Genomic DNA, 20,667 nt, shown 5'->3' on the forward strand with positions numbered 1-20,667 from the left:
CCTTTGACAAAGTCAATCAAAATTGGATCAAGATACAAGAGAAGTTCAGGGCTATGGGTCACCCAGACTGGTTACCTGAAAAAGAAAAGAGGAAGAACAAAGGAATTTGGGGAAAGATTAGGGGCTGGATGAGGAAATGGAGGAAATAGAAGAAGAAGCAGAAGAAAGCGAAAGGCCCTTTTCAGGGCCAGCCATATTTCTCGAAAAGAGAATGACTTTTCAATTGCCTACCCCTTTTTTTAAAATTTTTAAAAAAAAAAAAAATCCCATATTCAATTCCCCTTGTCCCTAAACAAGCCCAAACTCTATTCCCCATGTTAATTTCCCCTTGTACGTATATTGACCCACGATTTATTCCCATGTTAAATTCCCCTTGTACGTATATTGACCCACGATTTTTCGCCATGTTAAATTTCCCTTGTACGTATATTGACCCAGGGGGGTCTGTAATGCTAATTCCCATTGTACGTCTAGTATCCCTACTTACTACTCGTGCGTCGTAAGAATATAATTGATAATCGCGCATGAATTCATCTTTGCGAACTGGTTAATCCATATCGAATGCTGTGTCGGACATACGTTTGAACATCTTATTGTATTGCCGTTTTTCCAAATGGTTATCGCGCAGACCTGCCAAGGACACGAAGACCACTTCTTGAAATAAAACTTGTGTTTATTTTTTCCTCGCTAGGTAAAATTTCTCATTGATTTATCAACGTTGTTGCATCTTGTCATAACCTCTGACTGTGTCATATTCATCTTTTCAATCTCCTGTATTTTATCCAATAAGCAAAATAAGGGATAATATGTGGTTTGGCTCGACAGACTTAAAAATATAATTTCTACTGTTACCCATTTCCGTGTGTGTTCCACATTTAAATACCGTTCAGAACATATGTCCGATCCGGATTTGTTAGACTTGGATGTATCTGCATCTATGTCAGCAATATAGTGTCAGATGGTACCGACGGAATAACATGATTGCAAAATAAACATGCAGAAAATTTACATAACGTTTTATATATACAAAAATTAAGAAACATTTTAATTCTTATGCATAAAGAGGATAAGAAAAAGCAAGGCTATATTATCCATTATCAACAGACAGAACCTTGCCTCAGATAGAATTTATAACCGTGCATGTCCTGTATAGTGGAAGATCCTGATTACAAAAGGCAAGCATTCTACGGAACCAGTTTTGAAAAAAACTACAACAAAGACGACGACCATTAGAAGCATTGTGATTTGATTCAAGAAATGGGTTCAGACATTTACAATAGAAAAACAGAGCTCTATTCTTTGGATCTTTATAGAGTACTTTTTTAGGCCCATCTATATCTTTCCAGTATTAATCATATATCATTGTGAAATTGCAATACCAATACACTAAGGGAAGAAAATCGTTGTTTATGTATGTATATGTGTGCATTTGAGAAAATCTCAAACATATTTTGGGTTAAGGAATCTGGTAAGGTTCTTATTTCTTAAATAGATTGACATCCTGATATGAATGAAGATAATTAAAAGAAAAAAATCATAAACATTAAGAACTATTAGATATTGGCATACATTTGGTACATTATCATGACATGTGAATAATAGTGTGTTTCAATTTCTTAGAGGAAAAGAGTTATTCTCCATGTGATGTTACTTCTTGCTCTTCTTTGTAGTCCAATGTATCCCTTTTGCTTGCTTTACTTCCCTTTTGCGATCTGGTTACACATAATACTCATGTAAATGCTTGCTACACATTAAACATTTAATTTTATGTTTTGTCCTTGAAATTAGTTTATGACAAGTATTTCTTACTATGTTGATAGATGCGTTGTTACCTGTGCTAGGAGCGTTAAAGGGACCTTCTTTAGGTGTAAAATGAAACTAAGATTCATTTAAAGGAATATAAATACTACAACTTGTTTATCATGGAAGGACGAAACTAACACTGGTCCCTTGCAAAAGATGGATTGAACTGTAAATTTGGTCAATCTACCGCTAGATCATAGCTTAAACTCAATTACAAACGCACTTACAATCTTTGATATAATCAAATGCCTTTTCAGAAACGGAAATGTCCCAGTGGTGGGAATAATTATTGCAAAAGTCGTCCGTTGTTCACCAGAAAGCTTTTGAGGAGACCACTGAACATGTAAACATTATCTTACTAGTCTAAGGTAACACATAGCAACGAAAGACGCAGACACTTACAATAAAATAACTGAACTAGAGAGGGAGAGATACATTTCCAGTCCCCAAACAAAAATACTAACAAACCAAGGTGTGCAGTAATGTTGACACCCAAACCCACATAGATAGAAATAGAACTCCAAGGTCACAAACACACAGAGAACGCGCTGTCCATGAGAAATGGAAAGCAAAAGCGATAAGAAAAAAAAGGAAAGTGAAACAAGCGGAAGAGAATCAATTTCATCAGTGAAGGCATCATTCTATATTCCTTTGCTTAGTGAGGTAAGCAATAGTTAATAAAACGTTAATTTTGCTACAGATGTATTAATAAAAAAGTATTTAATGTATGTATTAGGACAGAATTTTTTAGTACAAGTAACAAGATTGAAAAATTCCTCTAAATTGAATCAAGAGTAAGTTTTGATTAAATTGTATTAGAAGTAAATTGATAAATCATATTGGAAGCAGTTTTCTACTAAAATATATTGAGATTGAATCCATTTATTCGTGTTACAATTATATACTACTTAATACAGATTACGCTATTATGATCAAGCACGAACCGTCTTATACAAAACATTACTTATATCTCTGATTCAGCACAAAAAGAGAGTACATTCATCAGGTTATAAAAATAACGAACTAGACAGATTCCAAAAATTCTTATGGAGGGCAAATGTGCTGATCTTGCAGAAGTACTTACGTAATAATGTACATAGACCTAGACAATAATCTGTAAGAGACTACGAAGCCTCGCTTGAGATTCTGGCCAACGCAAGGAGCTAGGAGCGCGCCATATTTGGCGTTGTCTTAAGAAAGCTGGTATAAAATCCCCAGCCACGGGCCGACACCAGTTTTGCTGGCCAGAACCTCAAACAGGCTTTGTCTTTGCAGGTAAGATAACCGTCTATGTACAATTTTTCATAGTATAAGACTTTTTAGTGTTATAAGAACTTTTAGTGTTAAGATGTTAACCCAACATCAGTATGTTTAAACATTAGATAATTTTAATATTTCTTTGCTATTCTTTAATATAATGTATCGGAAAGTTTAATTGTTTGAAGAACTCATATTTACTTATAATTATATTATTGATTATAGTAAAAGCAACGTTCGCTACCAACTTCATATTCAGTAATAGTTAATTTAGAAATAAAATACTCTTTAAATAATAGAGTTTAATATGCTGACTTTTTAGAATAAATTCAGTAACATATATTTCAATTACGATATTAGTCTGAAATATTGAATTTTAGATTCTTCTGCTGTCGTGAATTTATTCGATATTTAATTATCTGTATTACATTCTAAACGGCAGATATTATACAAGTATGATGTTGGTAAGTGAAAGAATATCGTAGTTTTATATGTATTTATTATATCCGTAAATTGAGCTTGTTGTAGTTTGATATTGAAATTAAGTTTATATGTTGAGTATTTCAATAAAGTTTTGCGGGCCAGAAGCTCAAGCAGGCTTTGTCTTTTGCAGTTCGATCCCGAGTACCTTCAATTCCCCAAGAATGTAGTCACGTCTTCATCATCAAGTGACACTACATCAAATGACTTGAACTTCCTTCCTTTCTTCTCTCTCTCTCTCTCTCTCTCTCTCTCTCTCTCTCGGAATTGAGAAACGGATTGACTTAGAGTTTACGAAGCAAATCTTCACATAAAACCTGATGAACAAATCTTTACGTAAAATATGTATGTATGTATGTATGCATGCATGTATGTATGTATGTATGTATGTATGTATGTATGTATGTATGTGTATGTGTGTTTGTGTATGTATGTATGTATGCATGTATGCATGCATGCATGTATATATGTATGTATGTATGTTGTTTGTATGCATGTTTGTATATATGCATTTATGTATGTATGAAGTATGTATGTATGTATGTATGTATGTATGTATGTATGTTCGCATGTATGTATATATGCATGCATTTATTTATGCATGCGTGCATGCATGTAATTATTTATTCTTGTTGTTTTCATGCACTCTTATTGATGCTCCATTCTTTTTTCCATAAATATATTTTTCCTCAAGGGTAATGATGTTAATTGTATTCGCGTGTCTAGTTTTGTGATATTTAGTGGCGGGTCAGATGCGACAAGTCAGGAAAATGGTAGAAATTCATTATTTACCTGAGTTTTGCGTTTCTGGAAACGTATAACAAAACTATAGTTTCAACATAACAGACTTGTTATGTATATTTGATTTAATTATATCTCATTTAACATATATTTATTTCAATTTAATTGTTAGTCAGTGTTAATAATTGTTTTACGGTAATGTAAATTTATTGACTTGAGATGATACTTTTTTTTAGAAAATAGTTTGAACTTGACTGTTAGATTATATACACTAGGTGTTGATCTAAATCCTGACCTTGTTTCAGAATTTGTAGCAACTTCGTAAACAAGTTCTCTTTTATTTTAGAATGGTTGGTTGTTTCCAAGGTGATGATTGGACTTTGTCTTGAAGATAAAAAACAAGATAAAAACAATGTTTGTATTTTTTATTTATTAGGGTCACACTGGGTAAACGTGATCTGTAACAAGTACTTGCTTCTATAAATTTCCTGATGATGATCACGTGAATTAATCTCAGTAGAAGTTGGACTGTTTGGAGTTATTTCAAATTACTTGGTTTGGAGTTGTTTCAAATTACTTTGATTCAAAACGATTAATTCTGTTTTCTTTTCTGGAAAATACGTGTGCTCATGTAACAAAAACAGTTTGTTTATAAAAAAATATTTTCAGCTATCAGAAACCGGAGTGATAATTTTTATTTCTACAAGGAACTGTAGACTTCAACACTATAGATTGCAGCATACGTCATCGTCTTCCATCTTGGATTCTTCGTTGGGATTCGAACGTGAACTCAGTAGAACATTTTGTTATTAGGACTGCTAAAATTTTATTCTCGGATTATTTTTGGATTGTTTTTGGATTTGATTCTATTAAATCGTAAGTTTTTTTTCTTCTTCATTTTTACAGAATTTTTCCAGGGAAAAAAAATTACTGTATTTTTCAAAGCTTGTTATTTTCACTCTTTCTTGTGTTACTGTTTGTTCGAGCCTAAACAAGTGATGTAATGCCAATGTGTTAACTCAAGGAATGAAAAGTTAAATTTAAAATAGATAATCATTAAAAGCTAAATTACTTGGGGAAAAGAAAATATTAAAAGGTGACAGGACAGTATAAATTAGACAAGTAAAACTTCCTCTGCCAACTGCTTTACCATGATTACTATTTATTATTCAGAGTAATATACTTTGAAACGTAGGATTTGCACACCGACGATGTTATATTTCGTGGTATTTAATGATTGACTCTTGTGTCCCAAACCTTTTTACTGTACGATATGAAGTGGCCACCTGCCTTCAGTGATATATTAATGCATGTATAGTGCCTGTGAAATACGTAACTATATCAAGAGGACATGACGCCTTAATTCCGTTCATTAGGTCTTATATATAGCTTGCTTCAAAAAAAGATTTATAGCATAGTAAAAGGTCATTCAGAATTTCTTTTTCGACTTGAAAGACTTTGAATTAATTTGTCTGTATCAACATTGTATTAATGGAACAAAGACTGGTACACAAAATGTTAAACACTCAATTAGATGATTGGGATTCAACTATAGACATGTTTGTATTTCTAAATATTGTGCATCTGCAATAATAATAATAATAATAATAAACAAGTTATAAATATCTTGAATTCATGGAGGGAAAAGGTGTTCATGAAAGTTGATAATAGTTTGGTCTTATCATTTTTGCTGTATTTCGTTAAAAGGCTAACATCCGTTTCAGATACACAATAAAAGAAAATATATTTATTTCTTTAATCTAAATTTACGAACGTTTAAATTTTACTGTTATGAAATAGAAGGCAACTCTCAAAAATGTTTGTCGTGTCAGTTAATATCTGTGCAGATATACTACTAATCCACCAATTATTTTGAAAACTTGCGTAACATCAATTGATAAGAGTGTCCAGGTTGTGTATATATGTTCAAATGCGTACGTATGTGTCAATTTCACATAAGAGAACTGGGGGAAGAGGTATATTTCACAGCCCTTTTAAGAGGGATGTGCTACTAAGGCATTATAATGTACATGTACTTTATGTACCTCTATTAGCTTAAATGTATATATCAGCTCACGTATAAGTCAGAAAACTAGATGATGTTAAAGCCAACGTAAAAGCTTAGAATGCACTTTGAGTGCATCATATTTATCGTTATGTAAACGTAACCATAAAATGCGAAAGTGCAAAGTCTCAAACTGACTCCTAATAACACACCCACTTAGAAGTAATGGATCCTCTGATGCACCCTCCTCTCCTCCCCCCCCCCCCTTCCCTATCAATTTGTGTCATCGACGTTGTTAGCCGACTCGGAAGTGGCTGTAATAAGTCTGTCTTGTTCTTCGCCTCTAAATCTGCATGGAATGCATGCCCGTTTGATGTGCATTGCGACTTCTTTATCGAGGAAGCAAAACAAGATACAATTGCCGAAGGCCTGTGCACTGTCGCCGATGCTTTGAAGAATTATCAGGGAATTGATACCAGCATCTGCGCAAAACAAACGTAGCAGAAATCGGATGGTGCCCCAAACTCTGAGAAGCCACAAAACTAACCAAAGGTACAAAAAATGGGTGTCCTCATCCCTGAAATCATGCTTTACCTCCTTTAGTGGACGGCGCGAAAGGTACTGAAATAAATAAATCACTTCAATTAGTAATTTGTAGAGAGGTTATCACCCAAGTCATTTCTTACAATTTAAACTGTTTGCTGGTTAGACAAAGGTCCAGAACAAATGACTTTGTCAAATATGTGGTGTCTGCATCACATTTTATTTAACTTGTCAAGACCGTGTACAGATATGTATGTATGTTGTTACGAATATCCGTATCGTACATATACATTTTATTAAATAGCTTCACTTGGTAATATAACATAATATTTCCATTCTTCAATTCAGTGGCTGGCTTACACTATAAGAATAGTACATGTATATACTTTCTCCATCCATAAATCAAGGGTATTGCCATGTTTATGTCAATTAATTCGGTACTAATTAAGCCTCCAAATGGTTGAATAAAGGTCATGTCATGTATTTATTCATTGAACATTAAATTCCAGATCCGAAAGCCATTTATTATAATCAGACAATGTCCTGCTGGATTATTGAGAAGAAACAAAACTAAGTATTTTCATACTTATTTAGTTTTGTTAGATTACGTGAAACATTGAAATTCATTTGTGATATTGTACTTTCGTTGGATTCACCTTGTAGTAAAACTGTTTGGTTGTTAGAACAATTATTCTCTGTGTTGGTAGGATGTAAACTTTCATTCGGAATAATTCCGGATTAGCGGAATTGATAGTACATTTAGGAAGTATTAGTTTTAATTTGTGCACGTTGTTTGATTTTATATTCTAGGGAAATAACTCATTGTTTTGGAAGATTTAATGCTTTTCTTGATGCATTGTTTAAGGTACTATGACGCAACAATGTATGTATGTATGTATGTATGTATGTATGTATGTATGTATGTATGTATAAATGTAAAATATAACTAATATGAGTTAGTTTTCAAATCAAGTCGAAAATTTAAAAGGTTTATGAAAACTTGGATTTATTGTATGGCATGGCAAAGAAATGTTTAGTTTGTTGACAATAATTCAGTTGTTTGAGCATCAATGACTGGTGAATATATCTTCTCTATTTTGTGAAACTGTTAATTCAGTGCACACGCACATCTAATGGAAGCTGTCTTTCCGTAGGATATACATATCATGTCAACATCTATCATTTGACCACTGCCTTCTTATGCAATCTTATATCCCGTGATCCTTCATCATCCAACTGATACTTTTTCGTGTACTCTTATATCTCGTCAGCATATTCCATCCTATCATGGCCTTCTCGTGGGATCTTATATCCTGTGATCGCCAATCATGTCGTCATTGCATTTTTGCCAACGTTTTCACTGTATTAATGTATTTATGTCTATAATGGTATGCTATGGTTATCTCTTGAAATTACGTATGTCTGCATGTTTGCTGTTCATATATTAATGAATGGATGAATAAAATTGTGTCTGAATGCATGTTGTGTATTTTTCTGTGCATTTTATGTGTCAAATTATTTATGCAAACATGGGTGGAACACTGGATGACTGTAAATTTAATTTTTGATAGAAATCGAGTTTCTGATTAGAAATAGATCTGATGTGTATCAATGCAAGGCAACATTCTGTTAACACTTGATTTTCTAATCAAATTAAGTTTTGCGTGCTTCTGTGGGCGATGCTGCACTGTTTTAGTCATAAACCGAGTTCTATTCAAATCCAAAATAATCGAATGTTTTGAATGAATCTCAGATCCTCTAACGCTCTAGTCTGTCAAGAGTCCTGACTTATTTTACAATGGCACGGTCAAGAACTCTTTTGAATAATTAACAATAGTCCCAGAATAATATTTAATCCAATGAGTAACTTGTAATTCCAATGAATAATGTAAACAAATGCTTCCTCTCAAATAATATCTAAATCCAACATTAAATACGTCTGAAGACTGAAGTTACGACAAGAATATAAGAAACAATACTTACTAAAGTTGTCAATCTACACGTCTTATACACAATAATAAAGGGTGTAAACGCATTCGCTACTTCTAGCTACGTGACTCTTTGCAAATATCCCACATAGTAAACGAATTCACCTGAACATACCAATCCAATGGGAAAAATCTAATTCTCCTCAGAACCCAAATGACTCCACCGGCCAATGAGAAATTACTCAAAAATTCTCAATAAGTTTTATTATTAATGTTAGTTTTAATGGTCGTGAATACCTACGTAAAAAAACTATAAACTCAATCTACACTCGGAATATCTTAAAATAGATTTTATACCCGTGCACACAAATTAACTACTATCTTGATTATAGAGGATCATTACAATTTACAGTCACAAACAATTACGCATAATATACACACAATCATGTACCAAGACTTAGAAAATTATTGATATACATAACAATGAATTTTGGAATGTATCATTACTAAAGAGAACTCTCATTATTACTAAATAAATTCGTTTGCCTGACAGGATACCATAATTAGGAGAAATATATGTTTTATGTATCTATATTATGTGTGTTAATGTTTATGATTATAGATTGTAAGGATCAGTTTTAAACATCTTACATAGCTTCAAGATGATGGGTGTATACTTTGGTATCGAGGTCATTTGGTATGAGTAAACACGTTATTGTGAACTTTTGACATTGGAGGTGGTGGAATGAATCTTGTTAACGAATTTGATGGGATCCGAGTTCAGGTCATGGGCTTTTCTCTAGAACAATCAGGTGACGTAATATCTGATTGGTTAGCTGCTAAAGGACTTGACAAGTAGAATACTCGAAATAATTATTCGACCCTCGTTCTGGTAGTGAAATTGTGTCTTAGTTTCTTATAAGAGGGATGTGTCCTTTGATAATTAGTTACTCCAATATTAATTATCAGTCCTGGTGGTGTTATTTATTTGTGTTAACTTGATCTACATTATTTATTTTAATTTTTCATGAGAATTTCAATGTGCTCATAAACGTAAGGATTTAGTGCCTGTGTTGAAATTAATGTGAGCCCATTTAAAGACATTTCGAATTATTTTATTGTATTAAATCAAGACTGTTAGCAAATCAATGTATTCCAGACTATTGGCAAATCATTTTTTGATCCTTTAACGTATTGTAACTTTACTTGTATTGCTCTTCCCATATTTAAGCATATTTACTCTGCTTAATGGTTACTATTTATGCAAGTGGTTGAAACAGTTTCTCATCTTGCGTAAACACCTTACTCTTTTTTTTCAGTTTGGCAGGCGTCCCATCCGTCACATCTTGGGAAGTACGAGCCAGCAGTGTTGGGAAGCCAATAAAATGTGACTTACCACATATAACTGTATCATACACTTTATGCTGTTGATTTCTTTTTAGGAGAATTTGCAGTACTACTTCGTGCAAAGACCTAAAAATATGCCGTCATTTGGAACACAAATCTTATTGGATGTGCACGATATATAAATGGAAAGCAAGTGCAATGACATATAGGCGCTAATGGTTTCTAAGAAATGCAACAAACTGCTAGATACATTGGACTGTAGCGGTAGCAGTGTTGTTCAATTAGGAACTAAAGGCTCGCCTGGAAGACTCGTTCTTTCCTTATATCAGTCGATGCTACGATATCGTAGTTAGCAGGTAATATTGTATGATTAGATAAGACTGGTGCCACTCCCAGCTGAGTGCCAGATTTGTTGACATGAATTCATATTTATTGGGTGATTAGTTAAATGGATGGATGGTTTTAACGTCACTTTTACTGCATTATTGACAACATCATCCGAAACGGGAACTAAGCGCTTTTTCATTGAACACTCTGAAGCAGCTGATCTGGTCGGGTTTCAAACCCGCAATCTCGGGATTACTGGACAGAAGCTATTCCAACTGAGGTGTGGTTGCTCCGCAAACTGGTTGAATACGTTTGCCATACAGTGGAAAATGATATTCGCACTAGTTAATTTGGGCTGTAATCAGAGTAGCTTTCAAAGCATTTCAGAACATATTATGATTTGTATAGCCACCCCCACCTTAAACTTCTTTTCTTTTCTGAAAAGGTTTCACACTTCCAAAGAGATCCTTAGTTCTGCATTATCCTAGCGCTGTCATAATCCATGCTATCTGAAACAGTTGTTGGACTAAACCGAAAGATTGTAGGGCACTCAAGACCAAGTACTTTGTGTATACAAAGAAACACAATTATGTATACCATTTGTGCGTTCTGGAAGATCTGTTATCAATATGATTGTTGGTTCTACAACTCTCCGAAATACTTCTTTTATTAATTATTCTATCGTCTCTCTCAAATCTCCAAAATGTTAATAATTTCTGCATATATGACCTTGATCCAGTTTTTACTGACGATCACTCATTGCTAAGTACTAGTTTAGGCTTTTACTCTAAAACCAAGCGAATTTTACTTGATGATAATAAAACATCATCACAGAAACCAAGATGTAAATAAAAGGATGATTTCGTTAGAAATATTGACATCAATAAACGTGGAAATGTAGTTAAGAAGAAGCAGGATACAAAGAATAGCATACATTAGCATACATTCATCAATCTAATCATTATTTAACGGTTATGCTTTGTTACGATGTTATGTAAATTTACTATGTATTTTGTGCCTGAACTTAGTCCTTGATGAAGGGTTGAGATCTGGTCTACCTGATTATTGTCTTGGTTGAGGGTTGTATCTACCTGACTTTTGTCAATTTTTAAAATAAAAGATGTTCACTTCGATTCGAGTTCAATGTTTAACCTGATTTGCAAACTTAAAATGTTCTGGAAGCTATCTTGTGACCTACATTCTGGACATTTTGTTCTTTGCTCCGGTGAAATTAATGTATGATGATGTGATAAACAAAAATATTAATTCAAGAAATATACAAAACAATGACCAAACGCATACAAGTAGGACAAATCTTGAGAACGCAAGTAAAAATATGTAACGAAACCCTAGTGAATAATTTACGTAAACAGGTAAAACTATTTAGTGCAAAAGAAACTGCGGAAAACGAAAAGTAAATAACCAAAGGATTATTGGAAAATACTAAAAGCATGGCTGAGGATAAAATGTTAAACTCGAAAAACTCTAGGAACATTTTAAAATAAGAATATTGACAACGAAAGTAAAAGCAATGATTTTAAAGTGATGTACATTTTACAATATATGGCAATTATGAAATTATTAATTATGATTTACCGAGTCAGGGATTACTAACAACATTAACAGTCTTAAAAATAACAAAATACCGCGATATGAATGTATTCAACGAACATATATAATATACCTTTGAAATGCTGCGGCTGTTTTATGTATCTTTTTATATAATATATGACACTTACTATGTATATGCATATTTTTGTAACTCCTGGTGCATGCTTTCATCTAATTGGTATGATTTTTATTCATGGCTGTAAATCGTACGGAATATCTTTAATTAAATTTTGCATGCATGACCCGAGTATCTTAAGAGTGTAGTAGTTATATATGATGCCTATGTATGTCTTGACAATTATTTATAACAATCTTAATAATAAAACCAAAGGCGTCTATGGTTTAATTCTCAGAAACTGATAAGGGTTCAATGTTTCTAGAATAATTCTGTAATTTCCCATTGGTTGTGGCAGGTCACATGAATATGCCGATTTGAAGCAAAATGAGTAGTGTAATCTGTCAACTCGGGTTTTGACGCATGTATTGGTCGCAATAGACGGTGTATATAAGGAGAGAATTAAGCAATTAGATTCATTCCGATCCTGGAGCCAGTCATATTTCTTGTGCTCCTTTTGAAAGTCTGCAGACGATTATTTATATTGTACTTGGAAATTATTCAAGCGGGAATTCGGGACAAGGCGATCTTGACAATTTTACTGTTCTTGGAGGGAAAATACATTTCCAGTTTTGAAATTTATTAGGAACTATTGATCCATTTAGGACTTTCATATACCCTTTATAAGGATCAGTTTGGATTCTCTATATGATAATGCAAGTTCTTCTCACAATTCCATTTATAATTTTCATAATTAAATTGTTTGTTAATTGTTTAAAAAAAAACCTCGTTTTTTCTGTTACTTAGTGTGTGGCTATAGAGTCGTAACACGCTGGTCTGTTGCAAAGAATAATCAAACAAATATGTGAAAGGGAATGGGAACCTGATCTAAGCAGTTCAGAAATGTTAGGGGCTCAAAATTTAATCTCTGCACGACGATTCACAAAACGTATTCATTGCTTCTAAAACTTCATTATTTTAGTGCACCATCTAAGGTAGTTGTGACTTATTTGTGCGACACTTACCTAAGATGGATGAAACAACAATGCAATATAGGCACTATGTATGTTTTGGGTAGATTCAGTAAAGTTAGGACTTGGAGAGAATGGAGACGAAATAATTCATTTTGAATGAAACTTAAGCTCCTTGATTTGAAGCCCGTGGTATAGCCTAAACATAGCACACGTTTGAATGTTAAGAAGCCATGAATTCTGATTTAGCAAAGAATATATTGATCATTTTCTATGTGCATGAGCTTTTCACTTACCAGTTTTAATTTAAGCAAAACAAGAATGCTTAGAGACACTATATAGCAAAGGATTTCCCAGCCCTTTCCAGTAAATAACATCCACAGGTTCTCATTTTCATTTGTCCTTATCCAACACCACGTTCCAGCCACAGCATTAGACATGTCATCTTTCCAACCTAGGACTCCGTTTGCATCCGCTATCACAGTGATGAGTCCTGCAAGTGGAGACTTTAGTTTACCAATAGATTTAATGTACACAATATGATAAGTTTTCTAAGTTGCTCAAACCGGTTTGATTACTTCCTTATTAATGCTTAAAAGTACGATTGATCAAGAGCCAACATGATATTATGGTGTTGGTGATTTAACATGAAATAATTCAAGCTAGTATTATTTAATTGGCCCCTATGTTGCCATTAAGCTTTCTTATATATGGTGTTATGTTTTTGTAATTTAATTATTTGTCTGTTAGTTTTAAATTTCTTTATTATTCCATTACATGCTATTGTAATGTAACATTGTTTGCTGGACTTGACCTTGTCCAAAATTGACTTCAGTTCTCTATGACTTGATTGCCTTTTAGTTTTGTTTTATTTCATTGATGTAAACAGCTAATAATAGCTTCATGAAACATTATAACTAGTTGCAGACCTTGTTTAAAAATTAGTGACAGTTTTGTGAAACAACTGTTTGCTAAATTTATTTTCTCGTATTCATAGTAAGAATCATTAAGTTAAGTCAAGGTCAAACCTGCACTACGTGACATTTTATCATGTGCCAATTGATAACAAAAGTTTAATCTTTCCAGAAGAATGAACTTTTGACCCTCATACATGAATATATTTTGCATCTTAATTAGTCGTATTACAGATGTTTTGATGAAAGCTAGCCAGTTAGGCTTAACATCTTTGAAACGTTAAGTTATATTATATTGTAACCAGCTTGGGTTAAACCTAATTTTCTTCAAATTATTGAATTCAAATGATTGTTTTCCCTGGAAATACAAAAGTGTTCTGACAAAATTCCTGGACAAAGACATTCACAGTGATCCTCTTTTAACTATTCATTCTCTTTACACTAATCAGGGTGACAAAAGACAATCACTTGTCATCAAACAGGAAAAGGATCATGAGATCTTCTGTTTGTTTCAAAGGGCCATTAGTGAAAATGAAGCCACAGAAGCACCCGTTTGTTATTTCATTAAAAATTGGATTCTTATAAAAAAATGGAGACTTCCCGAGGTACCTGCTGGTGACGAGTGGTCAGTAAACTATCGAACTGCGGTTCCAAAATCATACAGACAGTAAATTCTTCGTCTGGCCCATGAAACTCTTTTGGCTGGTCATTTAGGGATTAATTAGACTTACCACAAAATCTTGAATTACTTTTATTGGCCAAACATTTAAAGGGATGTTTGTAAATATAGCAGATCTTGTCAAACTTGTAAAATTGTAGCAGAAGATACCTAAAGCTCATGTGCAACCTATTCTTTTATTTGACCAATAATTTAGCAGAATAATTGTAGATTGTGTTGGTCCCTTACCTAAGACCAAGTCAGGCAACCAATATTTGTTGACCATAATGTGTGCGTCAACAAGATTCACAAAGGTAATTCTTTTGAGGATTATTAAAACTAAAACAATAGTAAATGCTTTGCTACAGATTTGTTTAATACTCAATTTGGCCTTCCCAAATCAGTCCAATATGATCAAGGGTCAAGTTAAATGTCTGGAATTTTCCAGCAAGTTATGTACGAACTAGGCATCCAACAATTCAAATCTTCTGACTTTCACATTGAGAGCCATCGAGCATTAGAAAGGCTTCATCGAACTTTGAAAAATATGACTCGGTCATATTGTTTCGATACAGGTAAAGATTGGGATGAAGGCATTCGCTAACTTTCGTTTGCTGTTAAGGAATCTGTTCAATAATCGTTAGGATTCAGTCCCTTTTAACTAGTTTTTGGACACACCGTGCGTAGACCAATGAATTTGTTAAGAAAGAAACTTCTTTCTAAAGAATGTACTGAAATCAATCTTCTCGACTATATTTCCAGTTTTAAGTATAAGTTGTCAAAGGCTTGTGAGACTGCAAGATCTAGCCTGCGCTCGACTCAGATAAAAACGATGTTAAGGTATGATAAAAATATAAAGGAAAGGTGTTTTTAGCCCGGTGATAGAGTTAAGGCTCTCCTGCTCATACCACAAAATCCTCTTCAGGTCGAGCATTATGATCCTTACACCGTTGAAAAGAAAGTAAATGATCTAAATTATATCATAAATACTCATGAGAGGCGAAAACAAAACTTTGCCACAGAAATGTGTTAAAGGAGTATGTCGAGAGAGATAGCCAGGTTAATCATGCAAATAGTTTAGTTGTATCTCTCCCACTAGGTGAGGATTTAAGGGAATGAATATAATCGGATAATATTGATGTTGGAATAACGAATCTTTGGAATTCAGAAATTATGAATAATCTGGACCGGAAACCTTCACATTTGCAGCAACAATAAAGGAATGTACTTAAACAGTTATTACTTGAATATGATCACTTATTTCCAGATGTTCCTTTAAGAGCAAACAAATCTACCATAAAGTTGAAATGATAAATTTCACTCCTGTGAAACAACTTACATACAGGATAAAACCTCTTAACCAGGAATATTTTAAAAAAGAAATTCAGTTAATGTTTAAGAATGATTTTATAGAGCTTATTAAAAGTAACCATTTATAATTGTTCCGAAACCAGATTATACTTTCCGCATGTGCACTGATTATAGACAGGTGAACAGTGTGACCAAAGAAGATTAGTTTCCATTAGCAAGAATCGATGATGCATCGATCAAATTGGAAATGGAAAGTATGTCACCGAATTCGACCTTCTGAAAGAATTTTGGCAAATTCCACTAACGGAAAGGGAACGGAAATTTCGGCATTCATGACTCCAGATGCGCTTTATCAATTTAACGTGATACCGTTTGGGATGAAGGGTTCACTAAGTACTTTTCAACAGTTAATGAACATGATTACATCTGGTCTAGATAATTGTGATGCTTACATCGATGATGTCATCATCTACAACGACTACTGGAAAGAATATTTAGCGACAATTCGAATATTCTTTGACAGACTCACATATGCAAGTTTGACAATCAATTTATCCAAAACGTGAGTTTCGCCGTGCTTGTGTAACATTTCTAGGATATATTGTGGGATATGGACGAGTTTAACCTATAAATGCTAAGGTCAAAGCTATTTCTGAATTCCCTTTGCCTATTAGCAAAAAGCAACTGATGAAAATTGTGGGTATGACTGGATACTATCGGAAGGTGTGTTCCAAATTTCCATAATTGTTGACCCCTGACAAATTTATTGAGCAAGAAAAATGTCAGGAGGCTTTCGATAAGTTAAAAGCCATACTTAAGAGTGCACCATTTCTTGCAGCTTCAAAATTCAGCCAATAATTTAAACTGTCTGTTGAAAAGGTGATGTCGGGGTTGAAGCTGTAATAATTCAAGAAGATAAAAATGGTATTGATCATCCAGTGCTATTTTCCTAAGAAATTAAATAAGCACCAGCGAACGTATTCCACAATCGAGACGGATTATTTTGCTTTGATATTGGCATTATAACACCTTGAAGATTACATTAGTTAAGCTCCTTCTCCAATTATTGTGTTTAGTGATCACAACCGAAGTTCTTTCATCGTCAAGATAAAAACAAAAATTAGAGATTATTAGGTTGAGTTTGATGTTACATGAATATGATATTGACATCAGTTACATCAAGGGAAAATATAATTTAATAGCAGATGCTTTTTCACGTGTATATAAATAAATTATTTCATGTATTGTACAAAAGATCTCTTCTTATGTTATCCTTTGATAAATCACTTTAATAATTGAAATATAGTAAAAAGAAAGCTTTATTCTATAAATCGTTCTTTTTATTTTATGGGGAAAGTGTTATGTATATTTCATTTAATTGTTGGTCTGTTAGTTATAAATTTCTTTTTTATTCCATTAAATGCTTATGTAATGTAAAATTGTTTACTGGACTTGACCTTGTCCAAAACTGAGTTCAGTTCTGTTTGACCTCATTGACGTTTAATTTTATTGTTGTAAACAACTAATAATAGCTTAATAAAACATTGCAACTAGTTGCTGACCTTGTTCCAAAATCAATGACAGTTTTGGTAAACAACCTTTTTTATCTTTCTCAGAGTAAAAATCATTAAGATGAGTCATTGTCATATCTGGACTTCGTGACATTTTATCATTTGCCAATTGGTAACAAACTTTTAATTTTTCCAGAAGAATGAACTTTTGACCTCTATTAGCTCTATCGTGAAACTATGCATGAACTGCTTTTTATAAATTTGAGTTTTCGCTGCCTGTCATTCAGTTAGGGACTTTCTGTTATTAGTCGCTAGTAAATATATCAAAGCAAAGTGTCTGATGAATTTCGCTTGCTGCTTTTTTCTTAGAAAGTTATCGTTTGTGACCCAGGCCTTTCTAAACTTACTTGATGACGATACGTTAATATCATTGGAAAATTGTAGAATAAGCTATGTTCACTCTTTACAAATTAGAAAGAGATAGAATGATATATCAACCAGGCATCGAAATAATCTCCATATAACGCTTACCTGGAATACCCCAACAGGCTGCATGATACAGGATGTTTAAGACGGCAGACTTTGTCCTGTCGCTCTGGAACTGAATTGATGCCATCATGTGAGCTGTTATTACCAGTGTCCAGAAAAATGACGCCATCGAAGCGAACGTGGTAATGAAGCTTTGTGCGTTGCACACAGTTTGGTATGAAACGGAGCCATTAACTATTCCGTTGTTATAACTGAACAAAAAGTCAGTTGCTCCAACTAAGTTTCCTGAAGCTATCATGAAGTCGGCCACTGTAAGAAATGTCAAAAGTCTTCGCGGAAAATTGCGTATAGAATGGATTTTCCAGTACGACCAAAAGATGACAAAAGCTCCGAAAATTGACAGAAGAGAACTGACGATTGTGCAAGCTGCAGACTCATATTGTATGAGATCCCCTTTAGGTCTGGAAACTGAACTATTACACATATTAATATTATTAAATTCGTTCCAATACGACTGTGGTTATTGTACGTCTGGACCCGGATAAATCAAGCCGAAACAACCGACTCTACGTATTTGATATTTGGTCTATATGACCCTACTTTTTATCACAGACAGGTACGCGCCTCAAAGTGATAACCTAGACAACTTCAAAGTACAAGGCAGTAGCATATACATATACTAGTACCTATCCACTTAAAGATGTATGTTTTATCCCACTGCTTGCTGAATCTTTAAAATGCTTGAACCGTACCAAGTTATGCATAACAAAGACGATTTTAAATAATAAGCGTACATCCATGAAATTGTTCATTCGGCTGTCCTTGAGGCTTGACGGATAACAATGAGTTGATTGGATTGTGTACAATAATTGGTCAAATTTAGGTAGAAAGTAAATATCTATTTGTGGTATATCTCCAGTTCAGAAAAAATTGCCTATATTATTGTGCACGTTAAGCTATCAGACATATGTGATTCGCTATCATCATTTGAAGTATGTTTAGTTGGAAAAAACTAAAATGATATATAAATTATTATTTTTTCATCAAGATTCAAAGGTAAAATCAGTTACTGAATTGGCTCAATCTTCGAGAGAAAAATAACCCTTGAGGTTGAAAATTATTTCTTTAAACTAATGAATAAAGCGTGTTATAAACATCAACATTGCTACAGTGGAAATGAATTTTAAAATTGTACGAACGAAGAGAAATATGTTACAGTTCAAAATGAGATATAATGTGCAGGGAGAACCATCAATCAAAACTACAATGTGCACTTTCGCATTTACTGTGTTACTTTAAAGAAAAAAGAAAACAACAATAAGAATTAACCAAACCAACTTGTGTTGGCCATATAGGTAGTAACAGAAGAACACCGGAAATCTAAACAGTTCTTATATTCGTTTTCAATCTAGTCTAGTGCAAACAAGGTCTTTCTAGAAATGTTAACAGCGAATATAATCATTATATGAGGTTCCACAATTTGTTACACGAAATATAATCATGTTTTGAGTTTCATCAGTTCTTACCACCATAAAATAATTGTCGTGAGTTTCCACAATTTTCAACACCACCTATAACAACGTTGTGAGCTTCCACGATTTGTAACACGAACTATAACCATATTATGATACTCCACAACTTGTAGCACCATCTACAGTCGTTAAGTTTTCAAATCCATTCCATAAATGTCTGGATACATGAAGTTTGTGAGTATCATAAACTGTGCTTCTTTCTCTAGCTGTCGTAATTTAAGAAAGCGTTTATTTTTCCAAATGCATTGAAAAAATTTCTTCCCATATTGATCGCTTTTAGATTATTTTATAATGAATGTTTTTTCTTCTCTTCAGTCTCAAATATTCTCAGCTAACCTTCCGTGTCTATTATGTGAATGGTACTTCTTAACTTTTTAGGGCATCTTTGATAGGACCAATGTCAAATGCCTACTAATAGGAAGAAGCACTAGCAGTCGATCACCTACATCAGATTTCATATTACTCGTTCCGAGGATTTAACCTTTCTCATGTTTACGAATCGACTTCGCATTCACAAAGATTGTGCACAAGTTTTAAACTTATCGGTGGGTTGTGTGTACCTTCTCATCCGCGACATCACCAGACCTTAGTTCGCGCAGACTCTACATGGGACAACGAATACCGTAAAACAACTCAACACAGAAAGTCCAAGCTTTCGTACATTACCTGACATTACGCGAATGCAATCGCGTTTAAACGGAGAATCAAATCAATGGTCTCTATAGGCACATACGACGCAACATGTTTTAAATTGTCTCATTAATTTTCTCAACGAAACCATTATATATCAGGCGTTACATTATTGTGCTTACCTGTTTGATTAATAACGAATTACTTATTTCTGCCGTAAGTTCTAAAACAAATTGAGCTCCACAATACGCGAGAATCTGCTAATGTAACCTGCTGCACATGTCATCAGGCGCTTCGGCCATACTTTCGGTTCCAGTAGTTGTTAATGTTATCGCTTCTGGGTCCCATGTTGTGAAATCCATGTGGCGAGGATGAACTGTATTTTATCTCCTTATTTCTTTCGGTATGAAAAAGAAAATATGAGTCCCACGATATCGACTGCAACCTTTTTAAATGGGATATTTATCAGATGCATTGCCCTAACGGTACTCTGGATATTCTTTTCTCTCAGCACGGATTTTTGTGTCAAACATCGCAAGTCAGACAGAATCGTA

General features: G+C 33.7%; 1 protein-coding gene across 1 annotated transcript; it reads right to left on the bottom strand.

Moving 5' to 3' along the window:
• Nucleotides 1-6,080: 6,080 nt before the first annotated feature.
• Nucleotides 6,081-18,526, bottom strand: LOC149796111 (G protein-coupled receptor 157-like). The gene is made up of 3 exons (XM_089964195.1): nt 17,994-18,526; nt 13,365-13,561; nt 6,081-6,907 (listed from the first exon to the last, which is right to left on the bottom strand). Exons 1-3 carry the CDS (start codon nt 18,433-18,435, stop codon nt 6,560-6,562), a joined length of 987 nt encoding a protein of 328 aa, XP_089820321.1. The 5' UTR covers nt 18,436-18,526; the 3' UTR covers nt 6,081-6,559.
• Between the last annotated feature and the right edge of the window lie 2,141 nt (nt 18,527-20,667).

This window comes from Sinohyriopsis cumingii, chromosome 7, assembly GCF_028554795.1.
Source record: "Sinohyriopsis cumingii isolate HCF-2022 chromosome 7, ASM2855479v2, whole genome shotgun sequence".
Lineage (NCBI taxonomy): Eukaryota > Metazoa > Mollusca > Bivalvia > Unionida > Unionidae > Sinohyriopsis > Sinohyriopsis cumingii.

Excerpts from the sequence above, each read along its gene's own strand:
- LOC149796111 (XM_089964195.1), bottom strand. The coding sequence starts at position 18,435 with ATGTGTAATAGTTCAGTTTCCAGACCTAAAGGGGATCTCATACAATAT. Across the intron at positions 13,562-17,993 it reads AGCCTGTTGGGGTATTCCAG|GACTCATCACTGTGATAGCG; the intron begins GTAAGCGTTATA and ends CTCCACTTGCAG. Across the intron at positions 6,908-13,364 it reads TTTTGCTTAAATTAAAACTG|TACCTTTCGCGCCGTCCACT; the intron begins GTAAGTGAAAAG and ends TATTTATTTCAG.